Below are 20813 nucleotides of genomic sequence, written 5' to 3' on the forward strand. Positions count from 1 at the left end.
TACATAGCTTTTGTTTCTTCTTATTTTGTTCTCAGTGTTTAGCATTTCTTATTTAATAGAGAAATGAAAGTCTTCAATAAATCCAAATTTGAGTTAGAATCCTGAAGTATTAAGAATTCTCATTAAATGGTTTCCTTATATCACAGTTGTATTATTCACATTACTGATAACTATAAATTTTATCCACAGGTTTTATTTAAATAGTGCCAAAATTGAATTATTATAGTTAATTAAAGAATAGTGTGGAAAGGAAGGAAGGGAACGAAATCAGTATTTTTGCAGAAGGAATTGGTAAATGGCATGCAGAGATATGCAGAATGGAAGTACAATAATAAAAGTTTATTTTGCTAACAAAAGGCCAATCACACCCAAAAGCAGTGCCAGAGATCTGCCCTCTACTGTCTTACAGCTCCTCCTTTTATAGGTTTTTGATCTAATTCAGGTGGTTACATTTCATTCTCTTAGTTCACATTACCAATATACCAATCATGATCACAAGATAGTCAACTTTCAACCCAGATGTAACAATTCTTTGTGGTTAGGGGAGTTTACCTTTAAAATTCACCTAGCTATCTATCCTAGCCCATGGGAAGGGTGTGTTCAAGGTCTGGAAAGCAAGGTTAACAATGGTTCTTTCCATCTCAACACTTTTACAATCATGTGGTTTACAGAACTTCAGAGTTTAGGGTCTTGATGTGCCCTGTTTTCTCAGGATGAGACCAGATGCCTCATTCAGTGGTTAATGCCTCCAATGTCTGTTATTTCTAAACTAAACAAAACAAACTGCTGTTAGGGACAGCGGAAGCCATTCTACATTGTGACATTTTGCAGGTTTTGCTATTTACAGAGTTTTCCCTATCAATGTGAGAAAATGAAAAATAATGGAAACAAAGTCATTGTAGTTTGGGAGGGAGGGAAGAGTTGAAGGGAGGACAGGGGAATGGGGAAAAATAAGAACCAAGATTGATTATGCAGAGGTACAAATTTCCAACAATGAATGTCATTGTATTGTATACACTAAATATACAAATAAAATTTTAAAAAGCTAAAAAAAAGAATAGTGCAACACACTGCAGTTTGAAATCATTTCTTGTTTGGACACTTTCAGCCCAATTTGATTTATAACTTTATACAGTGCTTTTTCTTGTGCTTGACAGTGGTAGCTGGTATGACAAGCATATCCAAGGGAAAAATTGTTATTCTTTACATAGTAAAGAGACACAACCAAAAAAAAAAACTAATTTTAAATATTGTATCTGAATTATTGTATCAGGTGCTATAAATTAACAATAATACAGAAACATCAAAGTTTGATTTTTATTCACATTGTTAGATCTAGATAAAGAGACTTAAATAAGACCCCAATGTGTTCTTTTCAAAGGAGCAAGATTTCCATTTTATTGTAAGCACACATTTCTCTTTACAGGTCTAAAGTCAGTTGTAGGGATCATGATCCACTGCCTGAAGAAACTTGCTGGTGCCATTATTCTAACCATCCTTTTTCTGAGCATATTTTCTCTAACTGGAATGGGACTCTTTATGGGGAACCTGAAGCACAAATGTTTGTGGTGGCCCCAGGGAAATGAAAATGAAACTCTATACAACAGAACTGGAAGTCCATATTACATTCAAGGTAAGAATCATTCACCATCTGTATAAAAAATATGAACTTCCATAAGGCAGAGGAGTCTTCTCAGAAATAAATATTCAACGTCAAAGCCAGCTACTCAAATGCCCTATTATGCTCAAGTACAAATTTGGAGCAGTTTCATTTATGAGGATAGCAGAGTTCCCAATCTTCAGAGAGTAAATCAGGAAAACTCAAATTTTTAAAAAGTACAGCAATGTTACTTACAATTTCATGAGAGAGATCTTAAATTAGGATCTTTGTACTTCATATTTCCATTCTTCAATAAATGTGCTTTTATATATGAATGTAAATTTACTCATAACATTTTTTGAGATGAAGTTAAAAGCTAAAATGGCCTGCATTATGGAAATTATTACTGTTGTTGGATTTCAATAATATGTGCTAATTACTTGAATATAATACTCCACCGGTTATTGGTAAGAAAATAGAGTCCAAATTCTTTTCATCTTTGTTAAAGTATGATATTATATTAAAAATAAACCATTTGTGTACATTACCAGTATAAATTTATAAATTTTGTTACGTTCTAGTTATTACATTTCCCTAAATGACATATATACAACAAATATTATGTTTACATGACTTTTTTTTTTGGTACTGGGGATCAACCTCAGGTTCTTGCACTTGCAAGGCAGGCATGGTGCCACTAAGCTAAACCTCTGGCTCCTTTATGAGATATTTTTAACCTAATAGCTGTGGCACAGTTCTTGCAAGTAGAAAACTTGACAACATCTAGTGCTACTGTGTCATTTTCTTTGGGATTTTTGACTGTTACTGATTACTCAATGATATTTAACTATTTATGCTTTAAAGTCCTTATTAAATAATTTTAAATGACAAAAGTGATTTTAGTTGAAATTCCAGAGTTTCCATCATATGAAAATATAAATATATATACACATATTTAAATATATATATGTATAATTTTATGTGTTTGGACTCTGTGGTTTGTATTCAGAAATAATGGAACAGTACCTGATTTTCTACAAATACACAATTTATATTTAATTACTTTTTGATTTACAGAAGGTTAGGACAGCTGGACAGATGTTGTGAACTAAAACTTATACATCACAGTTGTGTTTGAAATTAGGTGACCTCACAGAAAACAGCTGGTACTGGACACTCAATCTGGTCTTGCTCAAGCAGATTGACAGAAATAGACCATGGGAAATACCATAGTCTTCTTTCAGTTTTTAGAATTGTTTCTTCAAAGGTCTGGTCAAACCTTGCTGGTTTCAAGAATTTCTCTGAACTCTAATCTTGAAGATGTTTCTCTTTCTTTGCTCACCCTTGTCACTTCCAGGGAAACGAAGCTTCCAGATACCCAAAGGCCTCTTGCCTTATGCAGAGTTGGTAGGTTTCAAAGGCCAAGATATTTGCTGTCTTAGAGCTGTACAGAAATGTTCATCTTCTATGCAGATCAAAATGAACTTCCTAAATGCTGCTAACTCAAGATTAGATACAGAGCATCATTTCTTTCTTATTTTTTAGAAACAGAAAACTTTTATTATTTGGAAGGAGAAGTAGATGCTCTACTTTGTGGCAACAGAACAGATGCTAGGTAAGTAGTACTAATGTTTTCTTCTATCCAATTAGGGTCATCCATCAGTAGTACTTACTGAATCATTATTCCTTTTACTGATGTGCTCCCAGTTGATTCCCACAATTTTATCTCATTTTATGATCAAAAACATGGTGAGTGCTGAGGACATAGCTCTGCAATTGGGCCCCTCCCCAGCAAGCAAGCATGGGGCCTTAGCTTCAATCTCTGGTGCCAAAGAAGAAAAAAAAGAACAAAAAATACCTTTCAGAAAAATGTCAAGAAGTTATCCTAGTCCATTTGTGGGCATGACATAGACTTTGTTTATAAACACCAGAAACTTATTTCTTTCAGTGTGAGAAGCTCAAGTTCAGATCAGGGTGCCAGCAAATTTGCTGTCTGGTGAGCCTACCTTTGGCTCAGGGATGGTGCCTTTTTGCTGTGTTCTTTTAAGGCAGAAGGGCTACCAGCATCTTCCCTGGATCTCATTTGTAAGGACATTGGTCATATTCATGAGGCCTTGTTTCCTGATATAATCACTTCCCAAATATGCTACCTCCTACTATATCACCTTAGGGTTCAGAATTTAAATACAAATTTTCACTGAAGCTGAAATCTGCAGTATGGAATAATATTAATTCAGATTCAAAGAAAAGCCAGAGGCAGACTACTAAAACAATTGATTTAAGGACAAGAACCTAGCAAATCTCAGAACTGGAGCTTCAGCAGGAATCTGATTTGCTCTTTTCTGTGTGTCCCAGCACTTGTGAGAATTACAAAGACAACATAAATTTGCTCTCTTTTATAGAAAAGAATTATTATAATTATGCCACTATTTCATTTATTTATGTTATATATGTCATTTATGGCTATAGTTTACATTAATAAATATTACTATTCTTTAAAATACTATAAATACTTATTCAGTGAAAAAATAAAACTTTCATGTCTTACTGTCCTATAATTTCAGAAGAGCAAACAAATAAGCAGAACCAGTGCACATCTCACCACTGTTGACCCAAAAACACAGTTTCCCTGTGTTGCTTTGCTTAATTGGGATGAATTGTGAGCAATCCAAAAATCAGCTCTTTTTTTAGGTTTTGCGGACCAGATTGATAAATCAAGGAAGAAGCATGAGTTGTGTAGTTGTATTTTTTCTCTTAGTTGCCATAGATCTTTCTGTCCAGCTTCGGTTGAGCTTCCACTTTTTCTCCAATTATCTAATTTGTGAACCCTCCTCTTTGGATAACGTTCTATTTCAACTAACTCTTTTTATGCAGATCCTCATCTCAATTATGACCTGAAATGTGTTTCAAAGATGTCTGGTTTTGAATCTTCAGAGCACAACCACATATTTTAAGGCAAGAAGAAAAAGCCATACAATGTTTCATTTATAGCAATTACACTTTGCTATACAATAAACTACCCCCTCAATTAGTGACCAAATATAAGAACAAAAATTTATTTTCTCAGTTTCTGAAGGTAAACATCTGCAACACTCAAAGCCTACATTTTGGGGGTTTGTTGTTGTTGTTGTTTTTTTCTTTTCTTTCAAATTTGACAGTAAGGTTTAATGCTCTGCACATTAAAGTATCAAAATTGTTCAGCAGCACAGAAAGTCCCAGGCTGTGAAGTCCTTGTGTCCTTGGTGTCTGTCCTCGGGTCTTTCTGCACATAGGGGTGCTGTGGTGGGAGCATCTGGCACCACCAGACAACAGAGGGTTCTTCGATGGGCAGCTGGCTAATAGTCCTTCTTAAACTTGCTGGTGAGGTAAGGTACCCAGTCCAGGATCAGCCGCTAGTTGGTGGCCACACCAGCTCCAGGGAGCCCAGAATAACCCACATGGTGGCTGTTAGCGTCCCGTTCTTGGCCAGCTCCCGGTAGATAATGTGATACAGAAAGATGGCTCGGATTGAGGGAAATGTGATTTCTTTGGCTACTATTAAAATAATAGACCACAACACTCATGCATGCCACTAGTTAAAGTATGAAGACTCCCTAAAAGGAAATAAATATTTAATCTACTCTTTCTCCCCAAATGTTTATTAATTATTGATGTAATAAATGTTTTCTCACCCTTAAATAATGGAATCTAAGGGTTTGAGTAAGATCATTTGAAAATTAAAGTCTTAATTATTGCAGTGTTATTTTTATCGGTACTATTTTCCTATAATTGTATTTTTGCTGTGACTTTGAAAAAAATAATAATAATGCTGTGAGGTCCAGGGATTTAGCTAAGTGTTTCCATTGCCTGCCTCACAAGAGCAAAGACCCGAGTTCAACCCCCAGTACAAAGTGATGATGATAATAATAATGATGAGGATGATGATGATGCTAGGATAAGTAACATGATATTATTTCTTTGGAAAATTGTCAAGATACTAGAATTTAAGTGTTCTCACCAGGTAAATAATGTCATAAAATGAATACATTAATTAACTGGATTTAGCCATTTGACACAATGTATACATAGTTCAAAGACCATGTTATACATAATAAATACATACAATTTTTATTTGGCAATTAAAGCATAAATAAATGCAAAAATATAAGTGCTTTGCAAAACTATCATGATGGCTCCTTTTTATTTTAGCTTAACATTATTCATGTGTATCTACCTAAAATCTAACTAATTTTCATCATTTCAACTGTAAAGTTTTGAAGGGAAGATTAGTGACATCCTGTGGAGTGAAGAGCCCTCGGTATTCACACACAGCATGTTTCCAATTTATGATTTGGATATAACCTGAAAGTCATGTAAGCAGTTTTTCTTTTCTTCTCCTTGTCTTTAGTCAGTGTCCTGAGGGATATGTGTGTGTAAAAGCTGGAAAAAATCCTGATCATGGCTCTTCCAATTTTGACAATTTTGGGTGGGCCTTCCTTGCCCTGTTTCGATTAATGACTCAGGATTACCCTGAAGCGCTTTATCACCAGGTAAGAAGAGAGAGAACTTACTCTGCACTTAAACATGGCATCATGCGATCCTTTCTCCAAAATGATCAAATGTAATAGAGTATATTAAAATTTTATGTGTGAAAGAATTTGAGTATAGAAGGAAAGTATAGCAGAATTATTGAATGTCAATTATGTAGGCCACCATGCCAATTTTATGCTTTTGTGTGTGGTATCTCACTTTATCATGGAAACAATCCTACAAGGTTAATAGAGAGTTTCTGGCTTACAATGGCCTCTTGTACAAGTTTTTAGCTTCAAAAGATTGTGAAAGTATATTCATTCAGTAGAAACCACACTATGAAATGTAAATTTTGATCTTTTTCCAGGGCTGGTACTACATGGTACTATGGCTTTTCTCCATGGAAGTGACCGCAGGATCACAGGGGAAATAGCTTATGTTCCATAGGGGTCTGTTTTGCTAAGCTGTGTTGCTCAGTAGACTAAATTAATTACCTTCACAAAAATTATGAGTCTGCCTTCATAGATAATTATGGGTACCATAGTTTTTCACAATTGTATAATAAAAACAGATTCAATTTTCCCTTAATGAGAAGTTGTGTCACAATATAATTTACTGTTATTTTCAAAACAGCATAATTAATATTGAGATGTTAGATAAAATTATTACTCTAAATTCTGAATATATTTATAATTAAAGGGGAATTTTTCTTTCAAAAATACAATACAAATACACTATACTTATTTTGACTGACTAAATTGTGCCCTAGTTCAGTGGTAAAATTTTTTAATCAAATTTTAAGTAGCAGACTGGGGGATTTAGCTCAGTGATTTCCCCGCCTGCCTCACAAGTGCAAGGTCCCGAGTTCGATCCCCATTACAGAAAAAAAAAAAAAGTAGCTGGTTTACTGAGATATAGGGGTTATGAAAAATACAAGTATACTCAGCCATGACTGGTGGATCATACACGCAGCATTCTGGGAGGCTCATGCAGAAGGATAACAAGTTCAATATCAGCTTGGGCAGTTTAGCTAGATCCCTTCTCAAAATAAAAAAATACAAAAGGGCTGGCATCGTAGCTCAATGTGAAGGCTTTGTAATCTATTCCTAGCCCCACAAACAAAAGTGAAAATAAATATGACCCAAGTTAAATTAAAATTATTTATTGACTATTGGAATTTCATAAATATTACTTTTTTTCTGCAATGGAACTAGAACCCATGGGTGTTCTACCACTGAAATATATTCCCAGGCTGATTTATTTATTTATTATTTATTTTATTTATTTATTTAGAGACAAAGTTTCACTAAGTTTCCCAGGCTGGCCTCACATTTTTCCACATAAATAATATTTTTGTATTGATTCAAATGGATTTTTAAAAGATAAGACTGTTACCATTTTGTTCAAATACTTTCAATTGATGGAAATAAATGCTAGATACTAGACAAGATTTTGCCTTATAATTTTCTAAACTCTTAAATATTCCAATCTATTAGGTAACTACTGGGAAATGAAGAATACTCGTGGTCCTTTATATTTTTTGTTCACTAATATCCTTACTATAATGATTTTATGTGGGTCACATATGTCATATGATTTTCTCATTTTATTTATCTAAATGTCTTACACCAAACCAGGTACTGTGACAAGTTTTAATTTTTTTCTTCTTCTCAACTTTGTATATGCTTAATTTTGTATTTTGATTTTCATAAAAGAGAGGAGAATATTCTCCACAACATTCTCTGATTTGACTAAATTTTCAATATTTAAAGATTCGATTGCACAGAAGAAAATAATTTTCCAATTGGTGACTGGTCAATTTATTCATTAAGAGGCAATGACTTTTTGACAAGGACTGTGACATGTTCTCCTAGCTCCGGCTGCTCACAAGACTGTGTCAGTGGTATCAGTTGAGCTGAGGAAGTAAGCCAACATAGCAAGTCTCTGTCTAAATAAATAAATAAGAAAGAGAAGATTATCCTTTCTATAATGAAGATACAAAAGTCAACTGCTCACGCTAAATTAATTTAATTATTTAATTTCCCTAATTCACCCTTGGTTTTGTAGCATATATGTTATGCCTCATATATATGTATAACGTTGAGGAGATTTTTTTTTTATATAGCCAGTGCTTAAGCTAATTTTCATTACATCAGTTATGGATAAATTTGATAACAAAATTTCATTTATCTTTTAAAAATAGAATACAAATAGACAAATAACATTTCCCTCTTTTTGTTGTATTCTTCCTTTCCTTAGATTCTTTATTCATCTGGGAAGATCTACATGATATTTTTTGTTGTGGTCACATTTTGGTTCACCTTTTATATTGCAAGTTTGTTCTTAGGCATAATTTCTATGGCCTATGAAGAAGAAAAGCATACAACTTCTAAAAAAACTGAGATTGATCCAAAATTTCAACAGACTATAAAAGCACTTCAAGAAAGAAATGAAGCAGCTGAAGTATGATTTCTTTATGTTTCTTAGAATTATATTTCTACAGGTTCTATCTCAAGGACTTGAAGTATATTACATTCTGATAGATGCTTATATATATGTGGTACATGAGTAAAGCTAATTACAGGAATCTTTTAATATACCATCATAAGAATGACCAAAATATTTCAATATTTAATATGTATATTTTTTCAAAATTTATATTGCTATTGCTGATAAACTATGAATATGATTTTAGAATTGATCTCTTGTAATACAGGTATATTTTAATAATTCACACTTGCATCGGATAACATACCAGAATTAACTTTGGAAACTGTTGAATATTCAGTTCCAAATTGATGGTACATTTCCTAATTGAGAAGAGATGAATTACCAAAAGAGTGAATAAAAGAACATTAGTAGCTTTATAAAAAAGAAAAAAGCATGTATTGATGTTCTAATTCTTTCAACAGGATGTACACTGTGCAGGATATGTAGGGAATTAATTTACCTATAGTATAATCAAATCCATGATTAATAAAAACGTCAACATTTTCCCCAAATTTAAATTATCCTAATGCTATGTTGGAATGCTTATGTGAAAGTAATGACAGAAGTAACAGTAAGGAAGTTGTAGAAAATTATTTTGAAAAATTTAAATTGTGAGGGCCAAGTATTTAGCTCAGTGGTTCTGCCACCCATCTTGCAAGCACAAGGATCCAAGCTCAGTACCCAGTACCAAAAAAAAAAAAAAAAAAAAAAAAAAAAAAAAAAAAAAAAAAAAAAAAAAAATCTAAATCGTGGTGTAAAAGTTATAAACTGAACTTTTCTCAACTTCTTTGAACTGTTGTACTAGCAGATGAGAATAAAAAGGAACCCTTCCATATAAAAAGACAAAAAGACTAGGGAAATGTAAAGGTCCAACACTGAATAAAATGCCTAGGAACTTTAGCCGGGGGGTTTATTAATACCAGAAGTCCCTTCTGAAGCAAAAAGGGAAGGAAATCTTAACTCCTCATATAACCATTTTATTAAATTATGGTCAATAAAAAGCTTTCAGAAATCGTTGTGCCAAAAAGTGCACCCTAAATGGTGCAAAGTAGGATCTTACCCATGACCCGATACTTGTGTTCATGACATACATATCATTGGACAAGAAGTAATTATGGACGCTGTGAAGGAAATACATATAAAAGAGATTATTGTCTCTCATGGTTGAGTTACAGAAAAATGAATTACAAGAGCTTTCTGTCTCCAGAAATGACTCAGTGTCCTTAAATTGAATTATTAAGTTTGAATGCTACGTTGAATGTGTAATTCGTTCTCAAGTGACATTTCAGAAGGTCAAGGGCTGTGGCTACTCACAAATCTCTCCTGGAGTATAATAGTTCTTTTATTCCAAGATGAAGTACTTTATTAACGCTGACCTTGAAAGAATTTCAGTATTTCCCATCATTTCCTTTCACTTTGCTATTTGGAGCATATGAAGCTTTCTTGATTTTAATTAAACTCTTTCACTTATAAAGGACTTCTTTTCCTGGAAGAGTCCTAGAACATTTCGTCATGTGGAGACTTTTGGGAAATGAGAGTAAAAAGCATGTTCATGAATGTTTAAACTTTTACACACATATTTATAGAATGGGAAATATTGAGGGCTTTTTAAGTGATTGAAGACCAATCAGATTACGATTCCAATGCTGGAATTAGAAGGAGATAATTTAGATGCATCTTATTCTCGTATTGTGGAAAGCTATAGATTGTATTTGCTAAAAGCACCATGTTGCAGTCAGAAAACTATAGGTTTCAGGCTATTTTAGCCATGTAATATATATATGTATATGTGTGTGTGTGTGTGTGTGTGTATGAGTATGACATTTGAAAAACTATTAACCATGTTTAAAATTCAGACTTTATTCTGAAAACATTTGTAAAATTATAGTACTTGTCATGGATTGTTTCAAGCCCAAATGAAACATATGTAAAGCATCTTGTAATACTTAGAATAAACTAAGCAATTGAAAAATTATGAAATATATTAATAAAATTGTCATATATTAGAATTACACCTCATATTAAAGATAGCTTTTACCCAAACGATCACATACAATAGTCAATACAAGAACTCTTGATCTTTTTGGAAAAGTCTGTCTTTGAATTGCTACACATTACATATATGAATTATTTCATAGTGATATAATATTAATACTTATAATATTAGTGTTTATTTTTATTTACTGTGTTCCAGACTCAATGTGAAATGCTTTACATACATTCTCATATTATATCTGTCATAGCCTTTTGAATTGTAAAAATTATCATTATATCCCAAGAAGAAAATTGACATGTAGTCTCCACCGTAGCAAATGTAGAGCTAGACACAATATTAAAGCAAATATTAAATTTTTATAATTATTCCCTGTCAACTTTAATTCACCTATAATGAAGAATATAGAGAGCCACTGACACAATTATAGAAATGGAAAAACTCCATTAACATGAATTCTTAAGTCTTTGACTATATTTAGGCATAATTAAAATAATAACAATAGAATAGTAGCAGTATAAAAAGCTAATTGAGTGCTAGAAATGGTGCCAGCTATCTGATGTGTCCTCATATAATATTAAATTCAGTCTTCATTACAGTATTACTGATGCAAGTTTGAACTATGCTGACTCTGACTCTGGAGGAATCGCCACTGTTCATTTTACTACCTTGCTCTGGAGCCAAATGCTGAAACGGTATTATTCCATCAGTTACACAGTTTGCAGGTGTATTTCCCAAGTATTGTTAACTACTAGCAAAAACTCAGGAAGAATATTAGGTATTTAAAAAAATTTGCCACATCTAAATACCTCCTTCCAGCTCATTTATCTAATAAATTAAAACATTAGTGACCATTGTAGTAAACATGAAAGATGAAAAATTTTAACAAATACAAATACTTTGTCTATATTCATGAAGCTAATAGTTTAATGGGGAGACTATAAAATTATCATAAACACAAAATTGTATACCAAAGACAAGAAGTTATGTATTTCCAAGTGCTATGAATAGGAAACACAAAGCAACATGCATACTATATACCTGCCAATTCTAAGTCTGGTAAGCCTATTGATATGACTTGTCTTTTTCTGGGACTCTAGGAGAGAGAAACACATGGTAAATTACATTGAAAGGTCACAACTTGCCTAAATGAGAATGTGAAATCCTCTATAAGTGATCCAGTATTTTAATAAATCATATAAAAATAAATTCAAATCAGAACATAATTAGTAGATCTCCAACCAAATGCAAGTGTAATCCTTGTTTGTACTTTTATTGGAATAAATAAACTATGGAAGAATTATTTAGTGGTGCGTGGTAGTTCTCTCCTATTATCCTAGCACTCAGGCTGAGGCAGTAGAATTGCAAGCTTGACTCCCAACCTAGGCAACTTAAAACAACTTGTCAAAAGTCAGCTCAAAATAAAAATACAAAATTTTGAGAATGTAGCTCAATGTGAATGCCCTTGATTTACTTCCCAGTACTGAAAAAAAAAATTGAGCAATTAAAGTAAACAATATTATCCGGGTATTGGGTAATATTAATAAATTACAATGGTATTATGATATATGCTTTTTAAGGAGCTTCCTCTGAAAATTATACAATGTCAGGATTTTATACAAGTTGTTTCAAATAAATGAGTTGAAAATAAACAGAACAGATGAATATAATGTTATTAATTGTTGAGGCTAGCTACTGAGTCTGTATGGTTCACTCTATGATTATTTTTTTTAATGCAACAAAATGAAAGAAGTACAATACAGCAGAGAGGCATGATACAGTGAGAACCCTTAATAAAGGATTTCTCAGTCAAAAAAGGTTTAGATATTGATATACAGGAGAAGCCTATGCTGAAGGGAGGGAGCAAGAGTCAAAGGATAGGAAGACAGAATGGCTACATCCAGAAAGCAAGTCTGAACCTGGGGAACATATCAGACGTTTGCACCTGAATAAATGCAAAGCAGTGCAGTATTCCTAGGCTCTTCCTTATTCATGCCTCCATCATAAATAAAATTTAAATGAGTTTTGAGAAGTGCTCTTTTCCAGTCTAATCTCATTGCCATTGTCTAAATTTCAGGCATATACCCTTATTAGCTCTTAAATTTCCAAAACAGGACAGTTCTTGAGTTACAGCATTCCAAATTTGGTTTGGAAACAGCTACATCAGTACTTGTCCAATACATGGCCACTCATTCAACATTAGTTCAATTGAAGTACATATATTACTAAACTAATGTATGATCCATTCATTGTGTAGTGTAAAATATCTTCACAGTTCACATCATATGGGTAGAAAATTGAGCACTGAGTGTATTGAGTGTATCAACAATCACATTACTGCCAGTCTCCCCTTCCCTACTCCCACACAAACACAGTTTTCTTTGTTGGACTACTCTCTTGCAAACAAGCATTGTGATGATCTAAAATAGTTCCATGAAAAACAATTCCTCTTTATTAAAAAATGTTGTTGAATTATTTCACACTGTATCACAAAGTATCATCTTTGTGCAGGCACCTATCTGGGTTATCCCTTTTAGATATTAGTAACATTAAATTTATTTCTATTGATCTTTCATCTCATGTAACTTTGGAATTGTATAATTTGTAACTTCCATGTTATGCAACCTTATAATTCAGTGAAAACATTATCTGAAATAAACATTTCTTAAGTAAATAAATTAAACTCAGCTATTGAGATTTCAACTAAAAGTAAGTGAGGGACTGAAGCTCTGCAAAATTCAGAGAATCTATCACTTTCCTGATGAAAATCAGTGTGCACTATGATTGGTTTCAAGCTAAGTTTGATATTTAAGAAATTAGAGGAGTCTTGTCTGATGCTGAGTGACACAAATATGATGACTCCCTTGATATCCATCTTGCTGCCTCAGGTGTAGAGCAGCAGAACTTGGTCACCTGAGCACTATGCTGGGTATGGTAATTGATGAGCCTTGGCCATCACTGCCAGTGTGAGGGCAGCAGCAGCCTCCTTGCCAGTTAACTTTATTTCAGGGAAGCCCCACCTGTTTACCTCAAATTAACCAGCATACAAACATTGTCATTATTTGTGTATGTCCAGTGTAAAAACAGGAATCAATACCCGATGTCCTGTCATCCATCTATTATCATGCTTTTAGAGATTAAATATGAATACAGCCTTACACATAATCACTGGAAGCATCTCTGGCAATGCTTGTGATTTCTATGATTGTGTAGAACTTGTAATATCTATATCAAAATCTAGGACTTTTGAATATCTTTACAATGCAATGATTCTCTTTTTTTCCAGTGATTCTTTTTAATCCTGTTACAAGATGAACAAAGCTAAATAACCCATAAAATGTTACTCAAAAGATATGAGAAACAAACAAATTATTCCTTTTTGGAACAATGTCCTATCCTGTTAGTTTAGTATCATATATGTTCTGTCCAAGTCAGCCTTTTAAAATATATTCCAATACCTGATACTCTTTAAAATGTATTTTGCCATCAAAACTCTAAATTATTTTTATTTCTCCAGGAGAATTTTAAAAGTTATGCACTTAACATACACTTAAGCAAAAGAAAGAAAAACGTAAGGTGCTAGGGAAATATTATTCATTAACATATTAGAAATGGAACATTTTACCATAATCTTTCACCCAATTATTGACTTATTTCTCAAACTTAAGTAACACCACTAACTTTTACTGATATTTACTTTTACTGTTGAATTTATAGTATAAAATTTCATTGGCTATGTGATACTTGTTTTTTTTTTAAATGATCCTAAATAGTTTAATACTGCAAATAATGCAGAGATTGTCAAATGATGGAACTCAAAAAGGTTCCTAGAAGCAAGAATCGGCATTTTTAGAAAGGTTTTAACCTTTTTACAGTTGTAGTTTAGTTGTAGTTTAAAGGGAAAGGCAAATATTATATGCACTACATTTGTTTTCAGACTAAAACCACACAAATAGAAATGAAGAAAAGATTTCCAACTTCCCTGAGCACTTCGGAGGAAATGTTGGAAGAGTCTACACTTGGACATAAAGAAGGTAAATTAAATAAAATAAAAAAACACAAACAATTAGACATTCAAGGAGGTGGTATTGTGGTATTTGTAACACTCACTTTAAAGGAAATCCTTCATTTTTTCAGAATTTAGATGATTAGAGCCAAGATTTTAAAATAATGTTATAATTTTTTCATTCATTAATTTTATGCTATATTTTAGGTACACAATATGCTGACATTCATTATTTGGAATTTGTACCTTTACATAATCTATCTTGGTTCTTATTTTTCCCCTTTCTCCTACCTTCCCTTCAACTCCTATTTGCAAAGACTTTATTTCCATTTTTTACTTTTATCACATTTGTTCCTTTCCCTTCTTTCCTTCCCACCCCTCCCACTTTGCCTTCCTCTTTGGACCTTTTCTTCCTATTTCACAATTCTAAAAATTAAAAAAAAAATGTGTGTGGACCACACAGCCTAGAACTATTGAAAAAAAAAAGAAAAAGATGTTTCATTAATGCAGAAAACATATAGATGACAATATATTTTATTGTTTACAATGAAAAATGTCAAAAAATTATAAAAAATTTAAATTGTCAAAATTTATGTACATAAACAGACCTAACATGTTAGCGTTTGCAGTCAAGAGAAATGTAAAGATGCAATGCTGAATCAAACTTCAGAAAATAAACTATAGCATATACTATAATAATTTTGTACTCACCTTCCATTATTATTAAAATGAGCACAGTAGGGAATAAACTTAGGAAAACTCTGTAGGGCACTAATCATCTCTATATATGAACAGGTCATAAATTGCATGTCACAGTACAAAGAAATCTGCAATTCTCACATATACTCACTAATCAGATATAAATGATAAAGATACATGACAACAAATCTTCTAGTTAGCAATAGGGTATTCATAAGTTTTAGGAGATTCAAAAATTGTATCAGAATTTTCTACTGAACAAAGGACTTCGTCCCTGATTTCTGTGTTGTTCAAGGGAGAGTTGTGTAACATACTATCTGAAGACCCTAGATCAATCTCTACATTTTTACACATAACCACTAGTTCTTTATAATGAATAGTGTTGAAAGGCACTAATGTTGTAAAGCATACAAAGATAGAATGTTTTGGAACTGGGGATCACACTCTGGTCTTTACGCTTGCAAGGCAGGTAGTGGAACTACTGAGCTAAATCCCTGGCCCTTTTAATTTTTAACTTTTCTCTCATTTCAGAACTTAATAAATCCAGGAAGAAATGCCCATTGTGTTGGTATAGGATTGCGAAAATTTTCTTGATCTGGGATTGTTCTCCTTGCTGGCTAAAATTGAAAGACTTTGTGCATAGAATTATAATGAACCCATTTACTGACCTTTTCCTTGTCATATGCATAATTTTAAACATACATATTTTGGCCTTGGACCATTACCCAATGAATGAAGACACCGCAAATTTTCTCAGCAATGGAAGCATAGTAAGACTCATTATACATTATTTTCAAGTACAATTTCATCATTATTAGTGGATTATTCATCATTCTCATTTTTATGTCATAACTTCAGTATGTTCTGGTGCATATTATTAAATTACTGTTGAGTGAAACATTTTTTTTCTTTTTTATTGAGTTTATTGGTATATTTTAGGTATACAGTACAATTACATTCATTATTGGGATCTTGTACCTTTACATGACAGGCCTTGGGTCTCATTTTTTCCCCTTGTCCCTGCCCTCCCTTTACCCCCTCCTCTCCTCCCCATTTACAAATACTTTATTTCCATTTTTTCATTTTCTCATATTTTTTTCTTTCCCTTATTACCTTTCCCCTATCCTTCCCACTTTCCCTACACTTTTAGCTCTTTTCTTCCTATTTCCCATGGTCAGTTAGTGATATATGCACACTTATGTTTATAGCGGCACAGTTTGTAATAGCTAAAACTTGGAAACAGCCCATTTGCCCATCAGTTGGAAACAGGATAAAGATGTGGTTCATCTATAAAATGGAATATTACTCAGCCATAAAGAATGAGAAAGTAGAGTTATTCATAGGAAAATGGATACATATTGAGGATATACTCCTAAGTGAAATAAATAGGCCACACATGTAAATACCGAATAGTTTCTCTGGTGTGAAAAACTATAATAGTACATAAGATCCTAGTGAGATGTTGAGTGAAACATTAAGTTTATGCTTTACTCCACCTGCCCAACCTCTCAACTTGTAAATGTTATCATCAATAGTATTGGAATTGGCAGTTACAATATTGTGACTTAAATTCTGGATTCTGAGCCAGTTGCTTGGTAGTCAAATTCATTGGAAATTATGTATTGCCTGTCCCTCTTCAAACATACAGTCTTGGTACCATTGCCCCATACATCTGAGTAGACAGGTGCAAGAACAGCAAGAATTCTGAATCCTGAATTCAGCAATGCCTGGCCCTGTCTGTTTTGTTTGCTTGCCTTACACTGGAGCTTATCATTTTGCCAAGGTATTTTAGAGATTAACTTGTCCTTTAGCAAATAAAGTTTAAAAACAAAATACATTTACACAAGTATATATTATTTACATTTCCTATCTTTTATTGTTGTTTTAGTTGCTTAAGGCTAATAAAAACAACCAAGCATATCAATCAGTTTTGAACTCTACATTTAGTAGATACTAAATCAATGATCTACTTATTTCTGCTAATGCAGTCTTTAAGACATTTTTCGAAGGTTTGCCATTTTATTCTGGATAGTGTATATCCATTTTTATTCTTTCATAGGTTGAAAAGTTGAATATCTTAGCAAACACTTCATATCTCAAAAGGAACAATTCAAAATGGAAAGATTTTCACCCTCAGATATTCTTTTGTCTTCTGCGAGTATGGCATTTATTAAAATAATCAGTCATTTCATAAGTGGTGTCTGACATGAGATAGTTAAATACAATGTACATGTTTTTTGTCATAATGCAGCTTCAAAACTAACCAGATCTTGAGCAGGGTTTTGAAGAATGTGAGGGTGAAATGTTGACACTGTATTACAGTTCCTGTGTATGACATTTCTGATATAAGTATTGGAATAATTGTTCCCTGTGTGTTCTGTTTTTATTTAGATTTTTTTTGGCATCTTTACAGCAGAAATGATCCTTAAAATAATTGCCATGAATCCATATAAATATTTCCAAGTTGGATGGAACATTTTAGACAGCATAATTGTATTCCTTGGCTTCACAGAAATTTTTCTAGCAAGTATTGAAGGACAGAAGATAGTAAGTAGAATCCAAGTTGTAATTTTTATTTTAGCAGTTTTCTGAAACATAAAATGAGAAGTTTGGAACATCAAATTTCCTCATTTGAACAGTGGGAGTATTTAGTGAATTGATCCACATATAAAGAACTTAGTGGAAAGTAAGCTATTTCCACTGCTATTATTTGATTCAAGTTTTAACGTAAATAGGGCCATGTATGCAACACATTTCATATGCAGTTGTAGAAACCAGAGCCAGCATAATTGAAGATTATTTTAAAGGCAAGATAATGCGTTCTAAAAGTGGAATGCCAATCTGTTACTAAGAAACTGGAAATAAATAAATATTTCTAAATGTGGATTAAAACATTTATTTTAAAAGTCAAATGTATCTATAAAGTTTATTAGGTAACAATGACATGTTAGGGAAGTAATGAGAATAAGAAAACTAGGCAAAAAAACACCAATATTAAACAACACTGATGGCCATGTTAAGCTTTCATTAAGTAACATACTGTCACATTCTAGTGACAAATTGACAGAGAGAATGGAGCAGGAATCAGAAACAATGAAGCAGATTTTATCTTATCCAAATGATTATTTCCCAAAGGGCAGCTTCTTCAGAACCCTATCTTAAATCTTCGACCTTCAACTCAGACAGTGAACAGAAGAAATATATACAGAATGCAGATATCAAATTTATGAATGAATGAGACTGGCAAATACAGAAAATATGCTAAAAGATATTAAAATATATTCAAATTCAGTAATAGACTAAATTTAAGATGACTAAATTTTACATAGGTAAATGTAGAGTCTTACTCTCTAGTCCAGAAAGCCAAAGATTGCATATACTTGAAAATATCATGCGGGTATAACATGTACAAAAGTTGTATGAGTTTTAGATAACTGTATATATACTGTAAAACAATAAAAAGATTTAAGATGATTTTATACTATCTAGATACAAATGAAGTATCTGATACAAGAAGAGTAATGTGTGTATTAAACTTGCAATGTTGGACTTTGTCTTTGGCATGTTAATTTTTAGTAGGATCTTCAGGAGAATTCAACGGCTCCTGACAAAGCTTTTCAATATCACCACGGTGTCACAATGTGGAAGAATAGCCAATACACTGTGAAAAGCAAATCAAAGAATGGATACTTGTTCTGCCAAATATGAAAACAGAAAACTTTAATATTGAATGAGAGCTGACAAACTGTTCAATAGATGGGGTTATGTATAGATTTGCTCTACAAGGTCATGTAATATGTGTTTTATCGAAACTTTTGTGTAAAATAAATACTCCGTGGTTGGCATTAATACCTAACACTGAATGTTACTTTAAAGGCAGTGTGTATGTGAATAGAGTGCTGCTACAAGTTTGAAATGTATGTTAGAATAAATACTGACTGGACTTTCCTGTTGCTTGCTTCGGTTTTATATTTTTTCATATTGTTCTTCTAGTTGCAAATTTTCAAGTTGGGGAAATACTGGCCAACGTTTAAGAGGCTGATGCTGACTCTTGGTAACTCGTTAATGGCCCTGAAAGACTTGATCCTGCTGTTGTTCACATTCATCTTCTTTTCTGCTGTGTTTGGCATGAAGCTGTTTGGTCAGAGTTACAAAGACTGTGTCTGCCGCATAGACAAAGATTGTCACCTCCCGCGCTGGCACATGCATGACTTCTTCCACTCCTATCTGCTGGTGTTCCGCATTTTGTGTGGAGAGTGGATAGAGGCCCTGTGGGACTGCATGGAAGTGGCAGGCCAATCCTCGTGCGTTTGTTTTTACATGATGGTCATTTTGATTGGAAACTTATTGGTAAGTATTCCGTGCTTTTACATTGCCCTGGAAAGTAACTAGTACAATATACTTTGGCATCTTCATGATGTTAGATGGAGAAAGGCCAGCAGTCAATATTGGGACCACTAGCCCTGTCGGCTCTTATCAGATAAAATACGGCTGATAAATGCCAGATGTACAGTAAACGTAAAATATACACGTAATTTGTAATCTTTCCTAAATATAACTTAAATTGTCATCAATAATTTTATATTGAATGCATTTAAAACAATATCTGTATTTTACTAAGTACATCTAGTTAAATAAAATACATTATAAAGGTAATTTCACCTGTTTTTTGTTTATACTTTCAATTTGTTTAAAATTGCATATGTAACATATCATATTTCAATTGGACACTACTAGTTTATAACCTTGTTACTCAAAGCAGTACAGGCATCAGGCAATGAAGGCGAACCTTTTAGAGTCTGAGTAAGAAACTACAACCTCAAACCCACTTATGTATCACAAAGTGCCAGCTCTGCAATTAAACCCAAACACTGAGGTTTTAGTTTAGAAAAAACAACTCTATGTTAGCATCTTTTGTCTTAAAAGAAAAACACAACAACACATGTACCACAGGTTCACCACCACTGAGAGATCATTAGACATGTAGACGCCTAGGTGATACACTAGATCTGTGGGAGACAACTCTACATTGCAACAAAATCCTCAAAGGATTTGAGTGCTTGTTAATTTTTTAAAAGCACTTAAATGGAACACTGGTTGTCAAATTTGTCTGCACATTCCAATTATCTAAACAGTTAAAAAAATTGTTGAACCTTCAGATCCATTCCCAGCATTTCTGATTTTATTGATATGTGCACATGGGCTGGATATCAGAATTTTGAAAAGTAATTCTCATTGACTTGAGTGCAACAAAGATTGTAAGCCATTGGTTCATAAAACCATTCTTCCCAAACTTTCATTTTTAAATGTCCTAATAATTAAATTTGTATTATATAAATCAAATAAGTAGCTTAAATTGCTTATAGAAAAAGGGCATGGTTTATAAATGAAAAGTATTCTTACAAGAAAAATATGGAATCAAAATTTGTTTCTTCCTCATATATCATGAAGATCAAGTACATTTAAAATTGAAAAAACATAAAAGTCAAGTCATGGATTACACCTAATGTTTTCTG

General features: G+C 32.9%; 1 protein-coding gene across 4 annotated transcripts in view; it reads left to right on the forward strand.

Moving 5' to 3' along the window:
* The window catches only part of Scn7a (sodium voltage-gated channel alpha subunit 7), a 77436-nt gene that overhangs the window by 31103 nt on the left and 25520 nt on the right, over positions 1–20813 (forward strand). For all 4 annotated transcript variants that reach the window (XM_033756409.1, XM_033756408.1, XM_033756410.1 and 1 more), the window contains 8 exons: positions 1427–1633; positions 3146–3215; positions 5988–6129; positions 8369–8572; positions 14530–14626; positions 15829–16067; positions 17689–17844; positions 19291–19647. In XM_033756409.1, the coding sequence (XP_033612300.1) occupies positions 1427–1633; positions 3146–3215; positions 5988–6129; positions 8369–8572; positions 14530–14626; positions 15829–16067; positions 17689–17844; positions 19291–19647 (1472 nt within the window). The remainder of the gene's footprint in view (positions 1–1426; positions 1634–3145; positions 3216–5987; positions 6130–8368; positions 8573–14529; positions 14627–15828; positions 16068–17688; positions 17845–19290; positions 19648–20813) is intronic.

The sequence above is a fragment of the Fukomys damarensis genome, unplaced genomic scaffold (assembly GCF_012274545.1).
Source record: "Fukomys damarensis isolate Sample0158 unplaced genomic scaffold, DMR_v1.0_HiC HiC_scaffold_26, whole genome shotgun sequence".
Lineage (NCBI taxonomy): Eukaryota > Metazoa > Chordata > Mammalia > Rodentia > Bathyergidae > Fukomys > Fukomys damarensis.